The sequence below is a fragment of the Dinoponera quadriceps genome, unplaced genomic scaffold (genome assembly GCF_001313825.1).
Source record: "Dinoponera quadriceps isolate SergipeBrazil2010 unplaced genomic scaffold, ASM131382v1 scaffold690, whole genome shotgun sequence".
Classification (NCBI taxonomy): domain Eukaryota; kingdom Metazoa; phylum Arthropoda; class Insecta; order Hymenoptera; family Formicidae; genus Dinoponera; species Dinoponera quadriceps.
In genome coordinates, this window is record NW_014555275.1 from 756,079 (window position 1) to 783,834 (window position 27,756).

At 45.8% G+C, this 27,756-nt stretch overlaps 1 protein-coding gene across 5 annotated transcripts in view; it reads left to right on the top strand.

Moving 5' to 3' along the window:
• LOC106743733 (neurexin-1) overlaps nt 1-27,756 on the top strand; it is a 305,519-nt gene that overhangs the window by 185,566 nt on the left and 92,197 nt on the right. For 3 of the 5 annotated variants that reach the window (XM_014617872.1, XM_014617873.1, XM_014617874.1), the window contains exon 9: nt 15,712-15,786. The exons of the other annotated variants lie outside the window; for them this stretch is intronic. In XM_014617872.1, coding sequence (XP_014473358.1) covers nt 15,712-15,786 — 75 coding nt within the window. The remainder of the gene's footprint in view (nt 1-15,711; nt 15,787-27,756) is intronic. 5 annotated transcript variants of the gene reach the window in all.

The following is a 27,756-nucleotide window of genomic DNA, read 5'->3' on the forward strand; positions in this document are numbered from 1 at the left end:
TGTAATGATTCAATATTTATCATACTTTTTTTCTAGATAAGTACAAAATAACTCTTAAAAGCCCCTAAAAATCTATTTTCTTATGCAGCTTTTTCTAAAAGGTGCGTCATTTCTTCTTTTACGATATTCTTGAGTAAGAAAAGAATTTATATAATTTCGGGAGGGATTTTTTATTCAGTTTTAGCGTATTAAATATAAATTGCCATCATTATTTAAAACAATATGGAATATTACTTTAATATAATATTTATACTATAAGACGTTATAAAATTGCGTCTATATTAACTTGAAATTTGAAAAAAATGACTTTTGGCCGAGAAATGTGAATCTCTCAGACCACTGCGGATCGATAGCGTGAACTACGTCTTGACAAAAAGCACTACTGTGAGTCGTTATTACTTAAGTCTCAGGAAGTTACTTTTCGAAAATAACTCGTTACCATTACTTGTTACTTATGGCAAAAAGTAATTCGTCACCGTTACAGAAGTACTAACGAATCGTTACAGTTTCCGTTTTTCTCCCCCAAGTCTCGAAGACTCCATTTTCTTCTTTTTTACTCACTGCCGCGCCATCCACACGCGCGAAATAATGATAAGAGTAACGGTTATATTCGCCACCGTTGCCCAAAGATTTTCATTGCATTACCGTGATCACTAATAAGGGAGAAAAATAACTTTGTTAGCAAATCGTTGGTCGGGAAAAAAGTAAGCTGTAACGGTAACGCTTCCGTCTCCTCCAACCATTATTATTCATTATATATTATTTATTATGTAATAATCATCGTCAGAGTTATCGAGAATTTCGCAGCGACTTAACGCAGCCTCGAAAAGGGAAGATCTCAAGTTCGCCATCTTCCCTCCCCTCACCCTCTCCCTCGTCGTAACCTTCATATAACCGAAGATACCGGAATATTTGAGCCGGCCGCAACGTTAACGCGAGTGCGGTGCGCACAGTGCGCACTCTCGTGCGCTTTTATAGGCGACGAAATATCGTCGTTACCATTGCAAATCCTTGTTACCCCGGCCATCATCGCGTCAAAGGGACGCGAGGACGAGCGAACGTACGCGCTCTGAAAGCGCGTTCGCAGGCCCTCGGAGGGCGCTCGAGGGCTTGTTTACGAGTGTGACCGTTCTTGGATTACCGCATCGTCGCGGTTTATGCAGCTGTGTGTGTGTGTATTAATGCATGCCGCATCCATTCTATCCGTTCGTGCACTGATATCCTTTCTTCATCCGACTTAATACCGAGCGTCGAGTGTGTTATCTCTCTCTCTCTCTCCCTCTCCCTCTCTCTCTCTATCTCTCTTTCTCTCTGAAGACGCGTGTTGCCGAGGAACTTCCAATGTCGACTAGCACGATAATTTCTCCGGACGGTTAGCGGCTCGAGAGAAACACACGGATTTCCTCCACGGTGGAAAAGATGAAATGATTAATCGAGGATATTAGGGGCTTGCGAAAGTTCCGTCGAGTCGTCGAGTGAATTCATCGACTCATACGATGAGTCGATGAGCAGACGCACGATCAGACAATTAGTACATGAAAGGTGGCGGGAAGTGGCGGATACCCGAGCGAAATTCTGGGTTCTACTGTCAGTTTCTAAAAGGTAACATGTGTTAACAAGGTGGATATGTTAATTTAACACGTTCACGCCGGGGTCGATTTTCATGTTTTTCGCTGTGAGGCGGCGCTCGAATTCATGCTGCGCTTCATCTGGCGGCGCCATTCAAATTTCAATTATTTAAATTTTCAACTATACGGCAATTTTTTCCAGTTACTAAACGAACTATATTTTTGATGGTGAGCGATGTCTAAACGAATGTTCAAGCGTGACCCACCGGTGATGCACGCCGCCCGATGGCTCAGTATCGTGTGACCCACCGGTGATGCACCCCGCCAGATGGGACAGTCGAGCGTGACCCACCGGTGATGCACCCCGTCGTGAACGTGTTAACATATATTTGTAAATTTCAGTGGGCCGTTTTTAACAGAACATTTTTTACCGCGTAAGGGCCTTTTAATGTCACTACCGAAAATCCGGCGCTCTACGGACCAATTGTCTTAAATAACCAGTGTTCCTTTCCCAATTTTTTTCGTTGCTTTATTTTTATCGACGTTAATAAGCCTCGTCGCCGACGCCGCCGCATCCTCCGTCCTGGAATCAGCTCCTGATCATCGTGATCAAGCGCTCAATTGTCCCACATGAAGAAATACGAGAGTCATTCGGAAACATATTTAATTAATCGACGATCGCGCATGCGACTGTCTTAATAATTAATTTGAAAATTTAACCGCCTCGAAGGCCCGAAATATTTTGAGAACGTCGATCGTTGTGTTCCTCGACCACCGAATATATTCATCATTGTTTATCAGGCGAGAACGGTTCGCGTTTGCCGGAAGACTTTGTTGTTTCTTTCGGATGTGTGGTTTTGTTTTGATACTTTCGAATTGACTATTTGTCCGCGACCTACTCATTACATATCAGACCGACGAGCGTGATATACACGACGCGAAGCTACCTGCGCTGTGTTTATAATTCGTTCGTCGAGTGATCGAAGTATTTTCGTCGGTTATTGAGATATTTCATCAAGTTCTCGTCGGCATTGCGCTGGTTAACGCACGTTTCTCCGATCAAATCGTCGTATCTACACGAATGTTAGTGCCAGTGCGTGTCTCGTGTGACGAAGCTGCCAGGAGCAGGATTCTGAAGCGAGAAGCCAGGACGGAAGACGCAGGAACGCGGCAAAAGAAATGTCATATATTTCCAGGTGTGTCAAATCGTTTTTCTCGCACAGGATATTTCCGATTTAACGAACGTTTTACGGAAGCCAGCGAGAATGTACAACATGAGGCAATAACTATTATCACCTGAAATATCTTTGAAACTAGTAGTAGAAGAAAAATTAACACAAATTAAATTAACACGGAAACGCAGTGATATGAATAATCTTCATTTCACAGACACTTTCTGTAACCTTTCTTATTTTTTTCATCCAGTCGTTAGTAAAATTTTTTCCAAATTCGACAATTTGCCGAGGCAATATTTTTCGCAATATTTACAATATAAATCCCGACAAGTTCCGGGGAAATATTTAATTAGTATATTAGAATATTAATTGCGGATTAAGAGGGTCGGTTCGGCTGAGAAATTAGCCGTATACTAAAGACTCGGGTAGTCGAAATTGACAGCATCACCTGGTAGACGCTCTGATTGGACACAACGTGTATACTGTTTCGTTACTATCGCCAAAAAAAGAAAGGAACACATCTAAAAATCCGCGAACAAACTCTCGCGAGCCCACGATATAACGAACCCTTCGCCCTCCCGTTCAAAGCCGCATCGATTTTTGTTGTTGAACAAACGTCAAACACTAGTCGCTGGGTATGGGGACTACGTGTCGTGGAAAGAGAGAGAGAGAGAGAGAGAATCATCAGCACTCGCACGATTGTCATTACTGTGTTCATTATCGGCGCCGTAACTTTCGCAACGCACATCGGGGTCCCATGGTCGACAGGGTCGGCGGTGTAATCGATATGTGTGTGTTACTTTCGGCCGGCGGATAGTAGACGCATTAAACTCGTTACGGCGAGCAGATGGTCATTCAGCACGAAACAACACTCGTCCCACAGCCAGTTTATAATTAATATCGATAACGGCGTATACGTACGCAATTATCGCGCCCGCGCGATATCCGCGCGTTGTGCGTCGTAATGCCGCGTTTAATACCGAGTATTCGGCACTCGCGCGCATTCGGCAACGGTAAGAGAACGTACATATAAATACCGAATACCGTTATTGTCGGCGCATTCATAATTAGATCGGATCGGCCGGGATGTCAGCGCGCTCGCCGTTCTGATAGCCTCGAGTTAGCCTCGATTCGACGACCAGATGCATCTCCCTCGTGTGCGCGACCGCGGTGTCCACGATGGATATTGCGCACGCGATGCACTCTGTACACCGAGATTAAAGTGCCGCGAATTGTTGCCACGAGAACGCGGCACGACAAAGAACCGGCTCCCCCGGAACGCGAGTCCCGAAGTGAATCTTTGAAAATCAACCGGAGCGAAAAGAATGAGCCAACGAGAGCCGTTCGTCAAACTCAGACGTGATAATTGGTACAGAAGAGAGGATAAATTTGCTCGATAAATTTCTCAGTAAGATTTTCCGCTGATTCTTCTAAAATCATTTTTAATTTCAAGCTTTCGATTTAATTTTACAGCTTGACTAGTTGGTTCCTCGAGATTATTTTGGGTCGCGAAGTCAACAAATTAATTTGGACTCTTTTTAGATACACCTCGCCCGAAATATTATTTCATAATGTCCTCGTTTGATAAATTCGTTATTTCGTGTATCCTTAGCTAGACGATAAATTCTCGATTTGGGTTTGTTCTCTAATTTGCTCGACAAATTTGTCGTATTATAATGTAGATTTTTAATTTAGATCTTGTTATTATTTAATTTCTCAAGGTGTTATTCTAGATCGCGAAAGTGACAGATTATCTGAGATTATCTCTAAGTGTGCTAATTTCATAGTATACATAAATTATTTCGTTCTCGTTCCAAAAATTCGCGATTTTGCGTATGCTTAGAGCGACTATAAGTCCTCGATTCGAATTTATTCCTAACATTGATTAATTCGTCCTTCTAAAATCACTAATTTTACCTTAAATCTTAATATTAATCAAGTTCTTAAGATATTACTGTGGATCGCGAAAATAGCAAATTAGCCGAGATTATTTTCAGACGCAGCAATTTCAAAATACGTAAATTACTTCTCAATCTCCTCGTTCCGTAGATTCGCGATTTCACGTATCCTTGACCCAACCCGACAGATCTTCGGTTCGAAGTTCTCCGATTTCGCGCACTTCTCGCTCGCGGTGTGCCTTTAATTTAAAGATCCGTCAGATCTCAATCATCTCCGGGAAATAGTAGACATTTCACGCATCGTGCCGGCAACGGTCGTGATCGTTCGCGACGTCTGAAAGTCAACGGCGCCGGAAATGTCACAGTAATCACCACACGGCGGTCTATTTTAAGGGAGTAATTAGAAGATGAGACATTTGGGAGAGACTCCCAGGATCGGAGTGCTCCTTTGCCGACGGCCGTCGATGGCGCAACGTCAATGCGGACGTTACAGTGGTTGCGTTTTAATTATCGACGACCGCCGCGTTCTCGCTCGGCCGGCCACCCAAGTTATTTCCTCAATTCGAATGCTCGTAGTGAAACTTCTCGGACGGTCCTTTCGTATTACCGTGCCGTAAGGAAGTACGTCTTGAAGTTAAATCAGAGATATTGGACGTTAATATAAATTTGTATTAAACGAGAGTGAAAATACAAATTATACAAATACAATTAACACTTCCCGTTTTTGTATTTCCCGGTCGAAATTCACGCTTTCTGCGACGCTTATCATTTCACTCATTATACCGCGATTTCTCGGCAAAATGAGAAATACATATGTATTACTTCACACGTGACTGAAACTGTCGAAGGTAGACGCGAATGTAATTCACCGATATAATATATCGAAACAGCTTTAAGTTGTGCAAGTCGTTATTTGCATGTTAATATAACCGTGAAACGGCTCGTCGTAATTTACGGCCGGGCCATTCTAATTGAAACTCGTTACACCCGAAATTACTCCCATCGCACTGTATCCGCATTATCGTATTACCATGTTAATAGCGCTATTTCGTTCCGAGCCGCCGAAAAGCAAAATTTTCAGCTTTACGCCACCGGCGTGGCGCGATTCAAAATGATCGATTTCGTAGATTTTATTTTCTCACTCCGCGGTCGGTTTTGCAGGCATCATTTCTAAAATTACGACCGAAACCGAGCGCTAATTTCTCATTACCGGCGGTAAATAGTTAAACATTGGGCAGTTCAAAATTAATTCCAAGATTACTTGAATTTTTCGATCACACGTATCGTGATTACATATTCGCGCACGTCGTGATTACTTTATTATTACCATTCCAAGTTATTATTATTATTGATATCGTACAAATTATTATTATCATTATTATCGCAAGGAAACAGCAACGGTGTCTCACATATTAATTCTTCTTTCGCCTGTCATTTCATCGTTTTACATTTTACGTTACAAACGTCACTCAGTATCGGAATAATATTCGAGGTATCGTTGCTGTTGCCCCGAATAATCGACACGATATGCGAATACAATGCATGCGGTCGAAAAGTTTCAATAGCCCGATAAATATTCAAGCTACGCTATACCGGCCCGCGACACAAATTTTGCACAGAAATTTTTACGTTCACATCGATCGTTACATCTCGCGTTGTGTACGAAATTAAGGTAATCGGTGACGTCGCGCGGCGGCGGGACGGATACTTCGTCGCGACAACAAAGGGAATTTCGTGGGAGCTCCCGTGAGCGATTTTTTCACATTTCGCGGCGCATGTACGCCGCATAGAGAGGTTCTTGTTCGTCCGCGCTGCATTACGTGCGCGGAACACATTTGCAGTACGCGAGCGCGTGGATGCAACGCCGCTGTTACACACGCCGATTCTCCTCGTCTACAGCGAGGCAACGCCCCTGATTTATTCTACGGAACTTGCCGTGTTCGACCGTCTAATGCACGGCCATATAGTTAGCCCGCCGTTGCACACGTGGCTACATGCATCAACGAACTTCGAGGCCGCACTTTTTCATCCGCCCCGTTTCCCCGCAGTTTCGCCCCCGGGATTAGCGTCATTATTCAATGCCCCGCCGCCGTCGCGATTTATGATTGAGCCGCTAATTCAAGCCGGCTCGAAACAAAATGAGCGCGCGCATTCGACAAATCGACGTCTCTCTCCGGAAGGTATGAATCATTTCGCCTGTCTTTTCTTCTTACTTTAGGGACCCTTCAACAATCACGTCACACCACGAGGGGGGTCTATTAGCTTGCGCGACGGTATGCGATGGCAAGGTGGGGGGAGTAAAAGCTACGAAATGTCACATTAGATGACGTAACTTGTAAATATGGACGCACGTTATCCACTTTGTGTATCCGTAATACATTTGATTACGTTTGGTGATAAGTTTTAAGTCTTGGCATGGTTTTATGTGAATAATGGAAACGTGAATTTCCAAACACGTATTCCTTTAAAAACATAATTTTCATTTGTCAAAATTATAAAATGAAGTAATTGATTTGATATTATATGCCTGAAAATTATTTGTATTTTAGAAAAAGACAGTAGCGTGCGGTCTAATAATTATTACCCACGATATGATTATATTTTTATTCTATATATTGGCAGAAGAAAGGAGTAATTCCACACGCCACGTAATATTGGAAGGAGCAACACTTTGTGACGAACGTGAGGGGGGAAGATATATTCAAATTTAGCGTGATGTAATTATTGAATGGCCTCTTATTTCGCCCCATCCTCCCACTCTTTCTCTCACCCTCTCCCTCTCTCTCTCCCTCCCTCCCTCCTTCCCTCCCTCCCTCNACCCTCTCTCTCTCTCTCTTTCCCTCTTTTTCTCTTTTTTTCTTATTCGCTTTTTTTACGCGGAATATCTCTCGCTAAATTTGCAACACTTTGCGCGAGTTACGTTAGATGATGAAAATTCGTCGTTGCGAAAGTCGAAATGCCGAGCACGATTCGTTTATTTACCGTAGCCGCGGCGCAGCAGAGAAAGAGAGAGAGAGAGAGATAAAGGGGGGTGGGGGAGGGGGGGGGCGCAAGAGCGAGCGAGCGAGCGCCATTAGCGCAAAGTTAATTCCAGTTAAAGTAGAAAACTACCGAAACTACCGGCGAGCTGGAGGACGCATTATTAGCCAGCTTGCAGTCGTTTTCGCCGGCGAGACTTCCGCGGCTGCGTTACGTGGTAGTAGCCCGCGGTTATAAATGCAAAATGCGCGGAGCCAGGGAGTGGAATCATTCTTCAAAAAGTATCTCAAATATTTAGCCCGCGCGACGACTGGAACGAGGGAGGAATATTTTTCTGCAAATAATCAAATATAACTTCGCCGTGCGCGTTTACGAGTCCTCCAGACGTTGTTCGTGTTGCGATACCATTACTCTCGCGTTAACAACGAGAGAAAGAGAGAAGGACAGAAGGAGAGGAGGAGAGAACGGGGGGGGGAAGCCCTGAGGAAAGTAATTTCCACGTGAAGAGGGCAAGAGAAGAGAGAAGGATGAGCGTATATAGCTCGAGCATTGTTAGCACCCCTGAAAATATATTAGCGAGAGCGCGACTTATTTGCGCAATACAATGAAATTAGTTACGATGGCCTCGCGTACAACGTGGAACGTCCGCCATGCGCGTTAACGGCGAACGCGCGGTGTCAATTGTGGAAATTGTTTCGGCCGAAAAGGCTTTATGGAAATGCCAGTCGCGTCGAACAGCCGAATAAATTCAATCTCCCGAGTCGTGGCCGTCGCGACGCTGCCGCTTTCGCGCGGGTCTCGTCGCGATATGCAATTTAATAATAAGAATCGTTCGAAACGGCCGTGTCTTCCTGAGAGAGACGGAGCGAGCGGCGCGGCAAAAATCGGACGTTTGTAAAAGTAAGAACACTGGAGAGCTCTCTCTCTCTCTCTCTCTCTCTCGCTCGCTCGCTCACTCGCCCTCTCTGTCTCATTCTCTCATTCTCTCTCTCGCCTCTGTCTCGGCCGACCGAGAATGCACGGTATGCCTTTATAAGCAAAACACTAGAATCTCCGGTAATCCAATTAGGCAAAGACGCGCGAATTACCGCGAATCCCCTTTCTCGGATTCACGCTTGTTCCTCGGCACAATCCTCGGGGGCTGCAGCCCCTTTCGCCGGCTCCTTCTCCTCCTAACTCGAGAATGATTCGAGCCCACGTCTCTTCCGCCCGGAAACGCCGGGACAAAAAGCTAACGAGTCCCGAACGACTCTCGGGCGGCGCGCTTCTTGCGCGAAATGCAAATCGTTTCGATTTCGCTCGCTCGTCCTCGACTTGTGTATTTTTATCGCACTCGTTCGCTGATTAGTTCGTGGCACTGGTTGATGAGAATGAGAAAGAGAGAGAGTATCGCTCGCTCTCGTCCAAGCACCACATCGAGACGTACATTCGATCCCGCAGATAGTCTCGGGGATACTCGACGTCGGCGTGGAATCGACGCCGAATTCCTTTCGGTCCTTCCCGACCGTTCCACTCGAGCGGATCGTTAATCCCGACGAGATCAAGCCGCACGGACCATCAAGGATCCCGTCGCGTTCTCCGGCGTTCTCACCGTCGACGAAGAAATTGAACAAGTATTTATGATCCCGCCGCAACGGCAAAACACGCGCGCGCGCGCGCGACTTCACGCCGGACGATTTACGATATTATTTCCATCGTGGTGGGGAATCGACCGAGCGACTCGGCGCTCGCGTTCTGTTAGAACGGCGCGAACGTCGTCGTTATTCAACGAGATTAGCCCTTCGGCCTCGGTTCCACCTCCGTTGTATGTTTCTTTTTTTTCATTTCTCCCCTTTATCGCTTCTCCCTTTTCCTCCTGCGTGTGTTCCTTTTTTGCACGCCCGCTTTCGCTTTGTCTCTCTCTCTCCCTCTCGCCGCGCCCGCTTTCGCCCCGTCCTTTCCAAACATTTTCGCCCGGATAGACGAGGAATCTCAGCCGGCCGGAAAATATACGTCCCTGCTAAATAAAACATTGTCGGGGCCTGGTGCGGAGTGCACCGCGAGGATAAATGGACGAGAAAGCTCGCTCGCGCGCTCGCCCGAGCTTGGCGGGGTTGCATCTGGGAGAAGTGTCGGAAAAGAATAGCAGGGGATACGCCACTCTCCGCTCGGCTGCTACCCTGATTTCACTCTCTCTCTCTCTCTCTCTCTCTCTTCGTCTCTGCACGTATTTGATCCTCTCTCTCTTCTTCTCGGTTTCGCTCTCGCTCTTATTCGCAAGTCATCTCGCGGTGCCGCGCGATAAGCCGAGTTTATCTTTGCTACGCGTCGGGGCCTTAGCGCCTCTCGGCGAGAAATTAAATTTTGCAATTAATCCTCGCATCGCGTTTCCAGCCAATCACGGCTCATTAAGCTCATTCGTTAAGCCGTATCTTCGTGCGCGCGTATACACGATCTGTGTGTGTGTGTGTGTGTGTGTGTGTGTGTGTGTATGATTTAAGTACTCGTAAGTTTAATATAATTATCAAGGAAGAGTCGAAGTAGAAGGATAAGTTTTCTCGGTATTATTCACGACTTGTGCTTTTGTTCCAACTCGGTGAAATTATAGCTTCTGGAAAATAAGTATTTATTTTCTCAAATAGAGAAATATATTGTACTTTATATACTGTGGTTGAGACAATAACTATTACTATATATAATAAGAAAAATTTCGAACGAGGTGAATTTTTATCTTCTCGGAAATAAGTATTTATTTTCTCAAACTGAATATCTATATTGAAGCAATAAATGTTACTAAACAGTAAAGAAAATTTTATATTTAAAACGGTCCACTGAAACTTCGCGTCACTTTAACACGGAAAATGTGTTAAAAATACACAAATATGTGTTAAAAAGTACCCAAATATAATGTTAAATTAACACATTCATCTTGTCAACACGTATATTAACGAGATGAATGTATTAAATTAACATTATATTTATATATTTTTTAACACATTTCCTATGTTAAAGTAACAAAAAAATTTAAGTGGGCCGTTTTTAATGCAACATTTTTTATTATATACTTTTATCCAATATTTAATACTTTCGAAATATGAAATTGGATGGGAAATTTATCTAACAGAAAATGCAACGATACCAATGATCAATATTCTAACTTCTTTTTATCCGTCTAGTCATGAATAAAATATTCTTATGTTTCAAACATATCCAATGTAGCAACAGTTATTATTAACCGAGAAAATTCAATGCGTTTTTCACACGTTATGGACATCTTCACTCTCCCACATTCATATTAATAATATTTAATGGCACTAAAACGTCCGACAATTTTAACTCCCATCTGAACCTAATATTGTAAAATTTAGTAATAGTTATTATCTCGCTCTGTATACGAAGCGACTCGAATTCGTCGAGGGGTTACGTCGATTAACAGCACTTACGCGGGAAGTCAGCGAGTGCGATTTCGCTTCCAACTTTACGGCGACAAGTTACGTACGTGTGTTGCAGTAATTATTACTTATTAAGATTACGTGAGTGGCGCGCGGAGTCAGCCGAGAGCGCGCGAGTCCGTTGAATAAAGCGCGATCGTCGCGTTTTCACGGGTCACGCTGCTCTTTTTAAGTAATTACATCGAGTGCGCATTGTGCAACGGTGGTTCACCTCGACCGTTACCTCGTGACACGCGTGATCGAGAGCTGCGAGTCACGATTCCGTCGGAAGGTAAATCCAGGCCACACTCGTAAATTTCGCGCGCGCGCGGCTCTCGGGGCGGATTTAACGATTCACGGCGAAATTATGAGTTCGTAGTCGATCGAAACGCGACTCGACGACGGCTTTTAACGGCGTTAATCGATTACCCGTGAATCGCCGTCCGTTTCCTTCGGTCCGTCGTAAAACATAACTTCAACCCTCCCCTCACCAACCCCCTTTTCTCTCCCGCGATCTTCTATTCGAGACTCGGCGCTTGAGCGGCGTGTATAAACTCGGGGACTCTACTGAAATATTTTTTATCGAATTTATATCCCGAGGGAGGAAAAGGGCGGGGAAGACGATATGTTCCGCTAGATTTGCGATTCGCGAAGTGCACGGAGTCGCGGATAACGAGGGGGACGGGGATGCGCGGGGGATATCTTTTCTAAAGACCCCGCGCAAAATTGGCCCGTATCTGGGTTAAGTCGTGGGGGGATCCAGGTATATTTTCTTATTCGTGTGCGTGCTCGTCGACTAATCCGGCATAATCTGTCACGAAATCGCTAAGCCTCGAGTAGCTCGGGCTTACGTGACGTCTCGAAAGCGTCTCGACGAGAGATGGCCGCGATATTAAATCCCAGCTAGGTGGATTTTATTCCGTCGTGGTATACCGAAGGCATTCCTCGTGTACTTATATCCTATTCCGGACATCTCCGATAATATATCCGTCAGTTTATTTCGCGAGGTAAACCATATGTTTCGTATGTGTGTGTGTGTATGCGTGCGTGTGTCGTATGTCTCCGACGATACGGTTTCGTCCTTCCCTTTAATCTGCCAAAATCTCGATATCGGTGATGCCTGATTTTTCATTATCGTTTCAATGCACTTACAGACTCCATTTCCCTGTCTTTCTCCTTCATCTGTGCATCGTCGTGAAGAGAAATCGCGACCCCCACATGGATAGAATTTTTACATAAAGGGAAGCCGACTTTGTTTCCTTTCTCTGTCTCTTTCTCTCTCTTTCTCTCTCTCTCTCTCCATCTTTCCCCCGACCCCTCCCTCTTTCTCACGCGCTTTTTGTTTGAACGCAAAGGCAATTCTCGACGCAGCGAGCCGGCTCTCGGCTCATCGCTGTTTGCGAATCGCGTCCTGTTTCCCGCCGAGAATTTATTTACGCCCGTGTAATTTCTTCGTCCTCACACGGACTTCCTCTCTCCTTCTGCTTCCCTCTCTTTCTCTGTCTTCCTCGCCGTTGCAAACCCGCTCGAAGTTTTACGGGTATTCAAGACGAACGCCTGTCTCCTCATATTTATGACGAGCGCCTTAATGCCCGCGCACGATGCGCCGACACGAACCCACCGCCACGGAGACTTTCAGCGACTTACTCCTCTCGTTATACCGCCCGAAAGATAATTTTCGTCTTAAAGTGACGCATTATACCCGGCGACGTGTTTAACGATGCGCCTTGTACTCGTTTCGTCCCCCGGGGATGGCTCGTTGCGCCATTGCCCGTCCTACAAAAGATTGTTTAGAAAAGGGGCTAAGTGCTTCGCGCGCCGTGCGTTCGCGCGACGGCGCCGATAAAAATGTTTAACGAAGTATTCTTTTATACGTTCTTCGTTCTTTAGGAACTTTCTCCCTCCCCCTCTCTCTCTCTCTATCCTCCCTCTCTCTCTTTCTCTCGTTCCCATACGTTTCGCCTCGTTTGTGACGTTATCCCCGACGACGACGGGCGAGTCAGCGAGAGGAAACGACGTTCCAATTTCTCGTTACACGCACCGCGTCGCGAGCGCATCCGTCGCGCTTTCCCATTCCGCGATATCTCTAATTAAACCACCGGAGAGACGAACGCGCTCGACCAGGAGTCCGTGTTCTGGACGCTTAGCGAACGTCGAAAAATAATTAATACGGTCCTCGAGCTGAAACAACGTTACACGTGACGCTTGTATGAGCAAAAGGAAAGTTGGAATGAAAAAGGCGCATTTGTCGTTCGCTATGCGTTCGGAATAAGGGGCTATTTTAGACGCGCGAATCGAATTAGTAGGTAGGCCTTTCTGATTCTCAAATTAAAGTGTCGTTATACGTGATGTTTATGTGAGATAAACGGAATTGGAAGGGCATATTTAGATTCGTGTGTCCATGATAACACTCCTGAAACCTATTCTGGGAATTGAACACCGAATATTCCTTCCTGATGTTCAAACTGAAATAACGTTAAATATAATGTTCATACGAGAAGAATGGAACTTGGAATTAGGAAGGCATATTGTAGCATTCGCTATATATTCAGAATGAGGTCACGAAAAGCCTATTCCGGACGCATATCGAACGTTAAATATTTGGACACATCGAATATTAAATGTTGGACGCTCAGCGAACGCTAAAGGTGCCTTTCTGATTCTCAAGCTGAAACAACGTTACACGTGATGTTCATATAAGAAAAATGAAACTTAGAATCAGAGGGGCGTCTTCAGCGTTCGCTGGAGTCTAAGAATAAGAATAAGGCCTCGAGATTTATGACGCGTATTTCGCATCGACGCCGCCGCCGGCGCCGCTTTTGCGAACGACGGCCACGCGGTCGATCCGTTCGACGAGGCGAACTCCGCGAACGAAAGTTACGTCCGCGAGATACTTCCGAGGATTCGCCCGCCGGGGATGTGCTCGACAATGGACGCTCTTAAGCTACTGCTGTTAAAAGTCGTTTTAATTCGCGCGAATGAAACTTTACTGTCCCTCGTCGTCTCGTCGCATCGCGTCTCTTCGTAGCTTCATCCGCTCGCGACAACTTGGAAATCTACGGATTTAGCATCCCGGCCGCCGGCCGCGGAGCAAGAAGTTAATGCTGAAAGTTTAGGCGGGAATAAATGTTAAACAGCCGCTCGCTCCCGCTCTTTTTCCATCCGCCGTTTCCCTCCCCCCTGCCCCCGCAAACGTCGTTTTCGCCCTGTTTTGCGAATCGCGGGATTTAATGGAACGTCGGCGGATAACATCTCCGCGTCTGTCAAAGTCGGCGCAGGCTCGGGAATCGATCGGTCGCGGCGTCGCGCGTGCGGAAGGACTGGTAGGAAATTACGAGGATCTCATAAGTCCAGGTGGGAATGAATTTCCGAAATCGATTGTCAATGTCGACTGTCTGTCACGCGTCCCGGGCTTCCTTCCTCCGTGTCGAAAAACGAATGGCGCACGGGAGGGAATTCATCGAATGCGCGGGCGAGAGACAAATTGGTAGAAAAGAACGAATGTTGCGGCGCGCTCGCGCGCGCGTCATTCATGCCAAAATAAATTCTCCGACTTCGCAATTTTCTCACACGTCACGGGAACGAACGACGCGCGATGGGAGACACGCGGCGGCGGCGAAGTGGCGGAATCGTGTGTCAATTTGCGTGCTTCTCGCGCCGCCGATAATCTCCCACGCCCTGTATTTCGCTCAGATATCGAATCGTTCTATCGTCGCGCGATAAAAGGAGAGGGAAAATTCTCTCCGCATTTTAAGAGCTTCGGAATGGATCGTTTTCTTTCTTTTTTTTTCTTTTTTTTTTGCCAAATTTTTTCGTGCATTTCTTCGGTTTCCCGAAGGTGTAGAAGCACGTTTGGAAAAATTCACCTGCGTTTGAATTAAAATCTGCCACGTTTACTTTCTTCCGTAAAGAACCCGGGTAGAAATCAACCGGGCCGCACCCGGAGCCTGTAGCGACCTTCGACAGGCCCAAAATAGACCTGCCTTCGTTAGGATACGGTCAGTCAAGCAAATCTTGAATAGAATTTCGTGAATAGGCCATGAATAGGCAATAACGTGGGTGTCCCTAACAAGGCCTGTTGCTCATAGAACCTAATAAGATAGATTGACCAAACAAGCCCTAAATTGCACAAACGTTGCCATTTCCACGCCTTTCCGGCGCCCGTTTTAAATTTCTACCCGGGAATATACAAGAAACCGAAAAAACTCGCGGAAAAATCGGCAAAAAAAAAAAAAGAACGTGCTCTCCCGAAACTTCGAAACGATAATTCTTTCGACATCAACGGCCCCGAGCTTTAAGCATGACGGAAACATTAATCGCCAGCGTGAAAACGGGGAGGAGGAGTCGCGATCGATCGGATCGGACGAGTATCGACGTAGGCGCGCGCGAGCGCGCCGTCGTCCGATGAAAATCGTCGCGACATTTTTCCCCGTCCGGCGTGGCGTTGAATCCGTGATCGCACGGAAGAGGGAGAGCGGTAGTCGAGCACTCTTATCACGCTAAAGACCCGGCGGCACCCGGCGGTTAGCGAGCCATGCACCAATGAGCGCAATGCACAACGTCGCGCGTACATGCCGACCATTCTAAAATCGATTCTCAATGTTGCTGACCCTCGTGCGCCCACACGTGGTGTCGAACGGTTGGGCCGACGCACGCTACTATTGGACTCGCCGGTTTAAAGAAGGCCGGAACGACAATTGACTCGAGGCGGCTCCATGGCACAAACGTCACCTTCACCAGCCCAGAGTCCCACCTGGTAAGCCTCAGTATCCAAAGCTTGAACGAAAAAAAAAAAAAAAAGATTGAGAAAAAAAGATCAGCAAGCGAAAGAGACGAAGCCGAGAGCTCAGCTCGCGAGCTCTCGCTGGACTGGCCCGGACACGCACCTGTATATAACTAATTGGCTAACTTTCACGCGACAACTTAGCTTCTTAGAGAGGAGTGATCACCAGAGCACCTTCTTCTACTTCTTCTTCTACTACTACTACTATTACTTCTTCTTTATCTTCCTCTCTTCTCTCCTTTCTTTCTTTTTCTTTCTTACTTGTTTCGCTCGGTACTCGGTAGGGTCGATATTCGGATAAAGCGCGCGACCGAATATATTTCGACGACTTCCGGCGGATGGAGCGCGTATCGGAGTGACGTAGTTATTTACTTGCGCGGAAATGTTCATCAACGCGAACAACATCGCGAGTGTCGCCGATTGTCTCGCGGATGCAGCGTAAAATATCGCCGGGACGGTGTCGCGTTGTTTTCTCCACTCGGGTGACCGTTTCCCCGCTGCGGAAACGGTGCTTTCCGTTGTTCCCGCCGACGGGAGCTTGTCGATCGCGAGACCAGTCGATTTAAGGGGGTTACGGAGACGGCCGCTTGAATGATTGATACGGACCTTATGCAACGCGGGCATAGAATTTTAATTAACTTCCTCGTATTGTCTCCGCGCTACTACGATGGATTATTGATTTATCGAGGACGTCTTACAATGTGTCTCGTCGCAGTGACTGCGCTCGCTGTCGTTATTCCGCCGGGAAAAGCGCGCGAACGAGAAGGTCGTGAAGCGCGACGAAGGAATCAGTGGGAGAAGCGGGGGGGGGGGGAATTTCAGTCTTTAATATAGATGCCTCGAATTTCACGTCCGCGCAATATACGCGAGCGAGTCACGCGGAATATTCGCAGCGATCGAGCGCCGCGATATTCGAATACGAGTGCTATCCTGTTTACGAGTCTCGTCCTCTACGTTCTCGACTTTATTATTTCTTTCCGCTATTTCTTCTCTCTTCTCTCTTTATTCTCCACTGTCGGGGAGACACGCAGCTTGTGAGAAGGAGGATTGGTACGACACGAAATCTCGCGTCCGAATTTATGGAAATTTTCGCGTCGACAACATACGCGCGCGGAGGGAGGAGGGAGACCGCTTTCTCTTGCCTCCTCTGTTATGTTCGCTGTTTCGCGAGATATTCGTTCGCCCAAATACTCTCGGGGCCGACTTCTCGCGCTTCCAAGTGTGACGATCTCGCAGACGATCCCACCCACTTGGAATCGCGTAATCGACGCCGCGAAACGAGCTATTATATACATCGCGGGGAGACGCGATTTTCCGATCGGTCTTGGTTTCTCCAATTGACGGTCATGTGATTCGATCGATTAATCGACGGCGTGCCGAACGCGCGGGAGTCGTTTCCTCGGCTCGATCGTGTCGACAATCCCTTCCACGAGCGCTTTCTTGCGAATGGTTAGGAGATCAGCCACAATATGTACATAGTTCACACGCGAATAATATATATATTATATATATAAATACGCACACACAATAACTTGAGCTAGCTCTAATAGGTACACCACTGATCATTGCACATGCACGCAATAATCTACGCTCCTCTCACTGTCATCATCATGCCTGTCATCGGCGCGATTGAGTACCTTTGGAAATTGTAAGAGAGACACAGTCACATTCAAGCCCCGAACGGGAGCTTTTTTCCGTCGTTGTTGTTCCTCGAGAGCTTTGTCAGTTGTGTCAATTGTCCTTTCAATGTAGGAGGACAAAGACGATAAAGATACATTTATACGAACGTTAAGATCTCATTCGTTTGCATTCGAAACTCTATGAAACTTTCACACAGATTCATTAATTAATTAAGTCGACCGACTCTCTCTCGAACAATTAGTCGTCTCGGTGCATCTCGGGCCATCTGAGAGTTTACTTACTTCGAAATGACTGTGAGCGCGATTGATAAAGTCAAACTGTCGGCTCGGGACGATTATAACTTTTGCCGATCGGGACTCGTAACCTCTTCAATTTGCCGAAATCGACCGGGTGTACGAATGCGCGGTCTATCATCTCATCGAATCATCCTCTCTGCCTCACGGAATGAGTGATCAATGAGCGTCTGACAATTGCCTTTATTAGCTCGAGCACCAAGCTGCATGAGGAAAGGAGAACGAACGAAGTGCACCCGCCTGCATGTGACGCCAAAAACTACGTCTAATTATATTTTCAGGACGATTATGAGCAGACCGACGTCGATCGGCCCGCTGTCACGCCGAGACATGCTCTCGTTTCGAGAGAAACAGACGCTGAGAAACGGATCGGGCTGTGTGGCGCGGATCTTTTTTCAAAATCCCGCATTTTGCTACGTGTCACGCAGCACTCTCGACTTCCGAAAGATTCCCATTTCGGAGGGGGAGCGATGCGAATTTCCGTAAAATATTCCGAGACATTTCACAGTGCCACAGCATTCTCGATCTCCAAAAAGCTCCCGTTTCGAAGGGGCGGTGACGTAATATTGTTGAAAAAATCCCGATGTTTTACAAAGGTCACAGTACTCTCGATCGCCGGGAGACTCCCGTCTCGGTGGGATCGAAGAGAAGGGAGAAATTTTGATTTTTGTTGCTGTCGAAAAACTGACTGTCGCGATACACGCAGAGAGCGCCGACAGATGTCTGTTTCACGATTCACAGGCGTGTGTGTAGGGAAAATTCGGATCAAATGAACGGAGACGCTGTAACGAAAACACATTCTGCATCGTATCACTTAATCGCCCAATAGCATTATTACACTCGAACCTTCGAATCCGCTTCTAAGCAACACAACTACACGGTATCCGCAGTATTAACCGGTATCAGCATCGCTCGGTAACGGGAGAAATCCAGAGATATTATCGCGCATCGATAGTTCTCGGATACGGAAAGAGAGATAGACATAGAGATGGAGAGGGAGTGAGAGAGAGAGAAGGAGGGAGAGAATGAGAGAGCGAAAGGAAGAGAGGGAGAGAAAGAGAGAGAGAGAGAGGTTTCAGATCGATCGAGATATACCATAATCGATAATCAGTTGCAGAATCACTTCCAGCCCGTCTCACAGTCGTTTCACACGTACTTACAAATGCGCTATATTCACACATGCGCGCACATGTACACAGGCAAACGAGACACAACGGCAACACACAACGTTAACACGTTCTATTTTGTTCCCCCCCCCCCCCCCCCCACGCGACTAAAGTAGCTNCCCCCCCTCCCCCCACGCGACTAAAGTAGCTCTAAATTCTCGTCTGCTTAAGCCTCGGTGCGTATATACATCGCGCCTAACCACGACACCGATATCGTAATTCTTGCGCAGCTGCAACACGGTGGGGCTCTGGGTAAGAAAACACTTGGAATAACTTTGAATATATATTTCTCGATTACTCCGTGCCAAGAGTCCCCTCTTGCCCCCTTCCGTTCACCCCTTTCTCCTAGCCTCCCGACAACAGCCCCCCCGAGGTACTCATTTCTTATCCTATCTCTCTTCCGAGGTTTTTCCTTCTCCCCTTCTTTTACACTCCTTTTCTCTTGCTTTCTGACGTATACTTTGTCTTTCTCTCTCTCGTCGATACATTCACACCACTTTTTCTCTTCGAGTAACGAAGGAAAGAGCAGAGAGGGAGGACCGAATCATTGCGGAAGTTGTTCCGAAACTTGGCGCGAATATTGCTTTCGGCGATGGAATAGAATGTATTAAAAGACTCGGGGAAAGAGAAAGAGAGAGAGAGGGAGAGAGAGAGGGAGAGAGTTTGTCGAACGCACCGGCGCATAAAAATACCCGCTCCGCGGAACAATTTTTCGGTCGCATTACGGCGACCATTAATTTCATCGGAATTGCAGTTATTATAAAAAATAAACTTTGTAAAATCTCCGCAAAACGGCGCGGAATGCTCTCTTTGCCGTATTTATTAGCGATTTTTCGCCACGCGCGGTTTTACGCGCGGAACAATACAAATTGAATTCAATATTAACTGTCTCCGGGGGGAAAAAAAAGTGCTTCGAATCGCGCGTGCACGCGCTCGTAACGTATTGCGCTTGAAAACACAATATCCACATCGAGTCCGTTCCAGAAATTTTGTTTTCTCTATGTTTCTCCTTTATTAACCGGAATTACGTCGTGTTGTCGCGCGAATTCAAGTTTAATTGGAATCCTTAATAGTCGCAATCTCTCTCTCTCTCTCTCTCTCTCTCACGCTCGCACGTGTCCTCCAGCTTGAGTTTTTCGTTCCATGGACATCCCCCGCCCTCCCCCCCCCCTTCCGAACGCAGTTCCTCATAAACCTCCCCCGCCCGCCGCGAAGTTCGGCGATAACCCGTTGTTGTCCTCCTGCCATTCGACGTTTTTTTTATTCTCCCTCTCCTCCTTTTTCGCTCCACGATATATTCCAGGATCCATCCTGGACACGGACGACATCCGTTCGCCCGCTCGGCCGGTCGTCGATGGAGCTCGCAGGTGAGAGGGATCATTTAATCGATCTTCGTCGCGGCCGGATCCGCGCCCCCGAGCGTGAACACGTGACTTTTAACAAAGCGACCGCGTTACGAAGCACGACAGAGTCAGTGCGGTTGTAAGCCGGAGCTATAACGCGCGCGCATCAGAGACTACGGAGTAGCTTGCAGGAAGCAGCTTGCGGTTTCCGAACTCGGGATAGCTTTGCCCGTGGCGCGCGCGCGCGACGTGCAGACGCACGGACGTGAATTAATATGTACAAAGGTCCCCCCCACCCCCACCCCCCGCTGTCACATGCGGTGTTTAAAGTGACGGATAATTGAGCCGCCGATCGAGACGAATCCGCTATTAATTACCGGAGCTCCGTTAGGTATTCGCGGAGATACGCTCGGTCATCGCTCGCGCGTTATCCGACGCGGTTTCATTTCGACGCTTTCAATCCGTCATTTGGATATCGCTCTCTTCGCATGCGGATTGACTGAAAATATTATTAATAATTTCATTTACAACAAGGCAGAAGCCGCAAACAGCCCCGTCAGATTGGAATATCGCGCGAATAATCGAAAGAGCCGCGCTCGTTTCGCACGCGCGTGTATGTGTGTGTGTTTGTTGAGGTAATTTATATACAAATTATTGGAAAAAACATCAGTTTTTTGTCGAATGATCTGACGAATGACGAGAATGCATTTTGCAAATTCGCATTACTGGTGAGCCACGTAGCGCGCTTTACCGAAAAATTCCGGCGGAAATTGAGTTTACGTTAATCGGAGAGCGCTCCTCCGCCACTAGTAAAACCTGAAATTCCGTCGACGTCGACGCCTTATACGAGGGATAAGGGACTCGCGACACGGTCGGACCGAGAAATTCGGTCTGAATGCCGGAGGATAAAAACTTATGATCCTTCGACGCGCTGCGCCTTCAAGAAAGTCTGGTGCACCTCGACATGCGGATCTGCTATAAATCCAAAGCGATCTGTACATGTAGTCCGAGTAAGTATGCCTTCGCGTATAAATTTCATGGTTGTCGAATAAAAAAAAAAATTGTCTCGCGATAAAGGGATAAAGGGAAAATATTGCGACGCTCGCGAATTAAATGACCGAGAACTATTTATTTCTTTGTTGGTGTGCTCCTCGGATTGACCAGGCCTGTTTATGCGGGAATCTTAGATGGCCAAGTATATTAAACTTCGAGCTTTAATATTAAAAAAATCAACGATATATCATGCGATATTAAATTAGATCGTTTATATTAAACAAACCCAAGTCAAACAAACGTGTATACCAAGTCCAATGAAACTTTTTTCTCTGTGTACAGAGCGTGTCCCGAAATTAGACCGACAAACTTCGAGTGCTTATAAAGAACACCAAGACAAGTATTTTTTGTCAACAAACTCATGTCCACAAATAAACTGTTTCGACGGACATGGGTTTATTGATCAAAATTATTTGATACGCTTTATACATTGAGAGAAATGTACTGAAAAATTTATTTGTGGGATATAAGGTTCATCTCACAGAAATATGCCTTATTTCCGATTAATCGAAATTAAGACGCATTTTGCCACCAAAGAAGTAAATGTATTAAATATCTATTTCTCCTTTTTCAATCAATTTTACAACGAATCCGTAGAATCCAGAAGAAAAAGTAATTTTTAGTAAAATCCTCGGAAGATAAATTTTCAGAAGAATAATTCACAGAAGATAAAGAGTAAGGAGATAAAAAGTTTTTCCTATTCGATAATGGATGCGTTTCGAAGTTCATCAAAATAAAAGCGTTGCAACCTCTGCCACCCACACATACATACACACACACACTGACTGTAGGATTTTGTCAAACACCAATGACTTAATTACCACCCCGTATCGAGTCTATTCGGCCGGTTGGCACGCGTCGACCTCCGCCGGCGATGAGATCGCGGCGCGTCGACGCAGCGTTCGAGCAATCGCGCGAACGAATTCGACTTATATATTAATTCCGCGCCGGATTACAATTAAATTCGCGAGCGAGGAACGAAATAATTGGACGTATAATCGGGCGTGCGCGACGATTAGTTTAGATGGGGAACGCCAACTATCCGTCGCGAATTCACGTCGACGTGGTTCGGGGAAACTAATCAGCCAGTCGACGTATATGTATACCGGGCGACCTTAATCCGTCAGAATCGGTTCGCCAAGAAGGAGACGTTCCGACATGTTATCCGATAGCTCCCGATATTGCCTGCACGCTGACACATTTCCATTCGCTGGAAATCCTCGTGGGTCGTGTAACGCAATCAGATAGATAGCAGGTACTCCCACGTGGTCGCGACCTACCTACCCTGTCTGGCTACCTACCTGCCTGCCTGCCCGCACAACAGGTTGTACGTTTGCTCTACCGGACCTTACGTAATTTTCTTATTTTTTTCGTCCGTTCGTTCGGTCTATTCGTCGCGATCTGTTGGCCGACGCTTCGCCGCTGGCCGTGCGACGAACATCATCGGAGACGGGTCTCCGGATTTTTCCGAGTTCCGGGGAAGTTCTTCGGATCCGAGAAAGTTCCATCGTCGAGTTCGGCATACATAAAGCCACCTTAATCGTAATTGACACTCGCTGACAGACGGAGGTGGGGAAGGTGGCGAGGTTGCAGGGATTTAACGTGAGTCTCCGTGAAAGAGGGCGGGAAGAGGACGGCACGAAAGGGCGTCACTCGTGGATTAGTAAATAATTTATTTCAGGAAGTAATTTAACTTTTCTAATTGATCGTCTGCTCGCGGCCGGGAGCTCCGCGGGAAGGATGCGAGGCGCAGTGGGCAGAGACAGCAGGGTGGGTAGCGGGCGCAACCGGTTCCAGGATGAAATATCCTCGCCGAGGCGCCACTTTGTGCCGGCGGACCAGCGAGATGAATTTCTCGGTGTGATATTCGCCTCGCTTCGTCTCGCGAGGATGAGATTTCCAGTTGCCACCATAATTCGAGGGATTTCCGGGCGTAACGAGACCTATGATCGAGCCTACGCGTTTGCGAGCGGGATGCGATCTATGTATGTGTGTGCGTGTGTGTGTGTGTGTGTGCACATGGATTGTGTAAGATGTAATTTCGGATTTTGCAGATGAAATGAAACGGCTAGATTTTTATGCCGTCGTGATTTCGCGAAGCAACGTGCGCAAAGAAGATCATCGTAGATTTAAACGGCGCATACATTGTTTCATAAAATTGCAACGGCATAAAAATGTAATCGTTTCATTAAAATGACGATAGATAAATCTGAAAAAGTCCAGAATTACTTATCGCATAGAGAAATATTTTCTTTAGATTTAATAAAATTTCCTTGACTGAAGCAAATTTGTCTTTTGGAACAGAGCAGATAAATATTTGACGGATATAAACGAACGTTTGATTCGACAAACAGGATCGTTCGGTTTCTCAAACAATAAATATCTGCACGTCAAATAAAATATTTCTTTTATTTTGTTTTTTATTGAGAATAAAATATTATTCCCCCTAAATAATACTGTTTTCCCATCAAACATGATTTATTCTAATGGAAGACCAACATTTTCATTCGAACAAGATGATATTTGATATTATATTATTTATGTTGTTTACATTCAACAAACCTAAGTCAAACAAATACGTGCACTAAATCGAAAGGAATCTTTTTCTCTGTATTCACAATCCAATGTGTACGTGCATATGTGTGTATGCGCGTCTATTATTTTTAATAATTGATCCGATATCCAACGGCGAGAGTATTGACAAATAACTCGCTGATATATCGATTATCCCGCGATCGAGATTATAATCGCCCGGAGTAATAATCGGGACATTACTTGGATCGCGGTTAAATATCGCCCCGAATCGCGTCGGGGCATGCTGTGCCGGCGAATGGTGCTCGGAAAATTTCTACATTCACATAAACAGCGTTCGCCTCGCGCATATATAAGGGTTACGCGCAACGATGTTTATTCACATATATCGTTCGCTAATCGAAAAATCAATAATTTATGTTGCTCCATGCAAATTGCACGAATGCATTTTACACGTACTTTACTGTATTTAACATTCAATGAAGGTAAAATTGGAATTCTTAATGTCGCTTTAATAGAAAGAGAGAGAGAGAGAGCAAGAGAGAAAGAGAGAAGAGAGAGAGAGAGAGCTTATTTATTAGCGAACATATAAAAATACGAATTATCGTGCTTTATGGCGGGTGATATTATCGTCAGAAAATATAGCGTCAGAAAATTACATTCGCGTCATGTCAAACAGCTCTGTTTTTATCACCGTGTTCTATTGTGAAAACCGTAAAACAGTGTTTCCGCGGGAAGCGTTTGTTCGGACGTTCGTATTTAATGGTGCTTTCCCGCGGAAAATTGGATTTTCCATTTAATCCGAAACTCGAGTCTTTTAGTTCGGTTACTACACACTTTGCACAATGGAACGGCGCTATCGATCAAAACGATCGCGTTTTCTCCCTCTCTCTCTCTCTCTCTATCTCTGCACAGTGCTACGCTGCTCGGTCAGGTTCGTTTGTTAAGGCAGACCGTGCTGAAAGCTGCTCTCGACGGTAACGCGTGTCCTCCTCGGAAACTCGTTGAAAGTGAGAACGAAAAAAGAGCCCCGGAATGAACAAGAGACTCGAGAAGAACGTACTCCCGCTCCGCCGGCGCGTCCTTGGGAATTGTTGTTCGGAGGAGATATTCGCTCCGGCAGGAGAATGTAAGAAGTGGCCGAAGAAGAAAAGTCCCGAGGACTTCTCCCGGGACGCTCGAGAGGAGACAGAAAGAGAGAGAGAGAGAGAGAGCAGCCACTCGAGATCGATTCCTTCGATTCCGCGCGCGCTCGCTGCCGAAAAAATTTAGGGAGATTGCGGCGAGACTCGGGAGAAATTTATTACACTCCGATCTCTTGTTCCTGTTACAAGCTCCTGCGCGGTTCAGATTCAATGAGTAACGTATCATTACGCGGGATCGATGGGATCTGCAACCGCGATCGCGATCGCGATCGTTAGCGAATCAAAAGTCCGATTGCTGTTTTCGCTCGGCCCATTTGTCCGTTTCGAACGAGCGCAAACCTCCGAGCCACTTTCGGGACACCGTGTAGATCACGAGACGCTTCGGCATCCGAAATACCGCAAGTCCATGGGATTGATACTGGCCGAGCAGCATCCGCACAAACGGGAAAACTTTTTCTAATTTCACCTTTGGGAGCGAGCCGTAACTTGCCGCGAGACTCTCGGAACGGTTATCTTGAACGAAACCCGAGAACTTTTCTTGCAGCGCGGAGAAGTAGAAAGAAAACAGCTTCCACGCGTGATTTTCCTCTGCATAGGAATTTCGAGCTCCCGCTGGAAACAACGAAACGTTCGCGGGGCTTTAACCCTTAAGCATCCCGCCGGCGCACCGTATTCCGACCGGTTGGTATTACGACGCTGAATTCATCCGATGAGTCGATCGTCGTGTTAAGGAGGTTCTTGCGCCATTCTCTAGTCAATGAATATATTTTCAACAATGTTCTGCCAGAAATGGCTACTAAAAACATAATTTCGCAACAATATTAGCGAGATGAAATTCGTAAATGTCATAGTACGTATATTTTTTTATCTTAAAATTATTAAAAATTAATCATCAAATATTAAAAAAGTGACAAAATAGAAATTATACGAATATTCTCATCGATAGATCGAAATTCCTCTTCAACCCTCCTCTGACGATCAATTTTATGTGATACTTCACTAAAACATGCTTATATGTTTATTTTATTATTACTGCCCATTAAACTCCTACTTTATGCACACGCGTGTCAAATTCGAACAAATTCGTTGAATTATGAGGTTTCCACACATGCTTGCACTGTATAAATTTACAACATTGTGCAAAATCAATGTACACATTGATTTGATATTTAATCAAACGCTCGAACCTCCTTAGGCATTGAGAGCCGTGTGCGTGTAAGTCGGAAACGTCAGGTTTATTTTATCGCGCTCGCATTAATATCCAATGCGAGTCGCGCAACGATTTCCGATAATGTCGTTGAAATTTATACCGGGAGTTAAAATCACCTTCAAATTTGAGGACCAGAAATTGAGTTTCCATTAAACTTTTCAAAGTGGAAATTAATGTCGATGGGTTAACACAGGATTTAATCGTCGAGAGGTGACGGGCGGTCGTACGATCATGCGACAATCTTTCGCATCGTTTCTCCGACGTTCATTGAATTTGTTACTTTCATCAGAGCGAACGAATTTGCGCGATAGCTAATTTCGCAGCCGGTCGGGGATACCTGATTAGAGTCGCTTGTTGTGCGAGGCGAACGCGGGTAAACGATGAGAGATTTATAGGAGTTTGCGGTTATCGACCGTGAGGGGTGATTAAAGTTGGCCCCCTAAACCGAATGAAAGATGCAGATAAGGCTTTACATAAACTTGATAAGACGAACTGCATTCGTCCGGAATTTATCGCCCCGAAAGTAAGCGGTCTTTCTTCGAGTTTCCTTCTTCGACGGTCGGAAGTAGGTGAAAGACGGGTGCATTATCGATGTGGAGTTAAAGAGACGGGAATTTCATAAACTGTTTAAATACGGAGCTTCGCCGACGGCGAGGATTCCGAACGCGAGAAGGAACGACAGATAACTTTGATCGGGGTTTTTACAATCAGATATCGGTTTCAATTGTCCGACTTTTACAGACTTGTATTAATAGTTATGACCTGCGAAATATGTGTCTTACGTGAGATACTCCGATCAGAATTTAGGTCTGTATTTATAGTCGTGACAAAAAACTTGTAAAACAATTGAATCTGAACTTAAAGTTGAACTGAAACTGAGGTAAATCTGGGCTTTTCGAAATTGAATCTTTTTTTTTTAATATGTGACACTTTATATTCGGGATCGCAACGAAACTTAAACAGTCATAAGTAATTTGATAGGGATTTAAGAGTGCAATCGGAAATTTTTAATTGCATCATGTGTGACATATGTGAGACGATATTTATAGTCGCGATTTAACAAAGGAACTTTTAACTCTTCACGTCTGAGTATTTTACGTGAGATAAATTTCAAGTAACGACTGTTAATACGGTCTAGAATCGCTGAAGAAGGTCAGCTAGTGACCCTCTTCGGCGTTTCGCGTTATTATTTACGCAAAGCTATTCTCTTCTGCATTTAAAGAGACAAAGGCAACGGCCGAACTCGAAGATCATTGGTGTCGGTTTTTCATCCTTCGGCACAGGTCTTCCTCGCGTCCCACGTAAAATCTTCACGTCGACGTTCGCGTAATTTTGCACACGGTCGTGAACCGAATCGCTCCTTTTAACTTTTCGTCATTTACCTCACGCGCTTCTTGCAAAAAAAGGCCACTTACGTATTCCGTTTGAGATTCTTTTCTGCGCGAGTACGAGATTCAGGCGTTCTGGGAATATGCTGATTCTATATATACACACACATACACACATAGAAAAAAAGAGAAAGAGAGAGAGAGAGAGAGAGATATTACGCGGGACACCGAG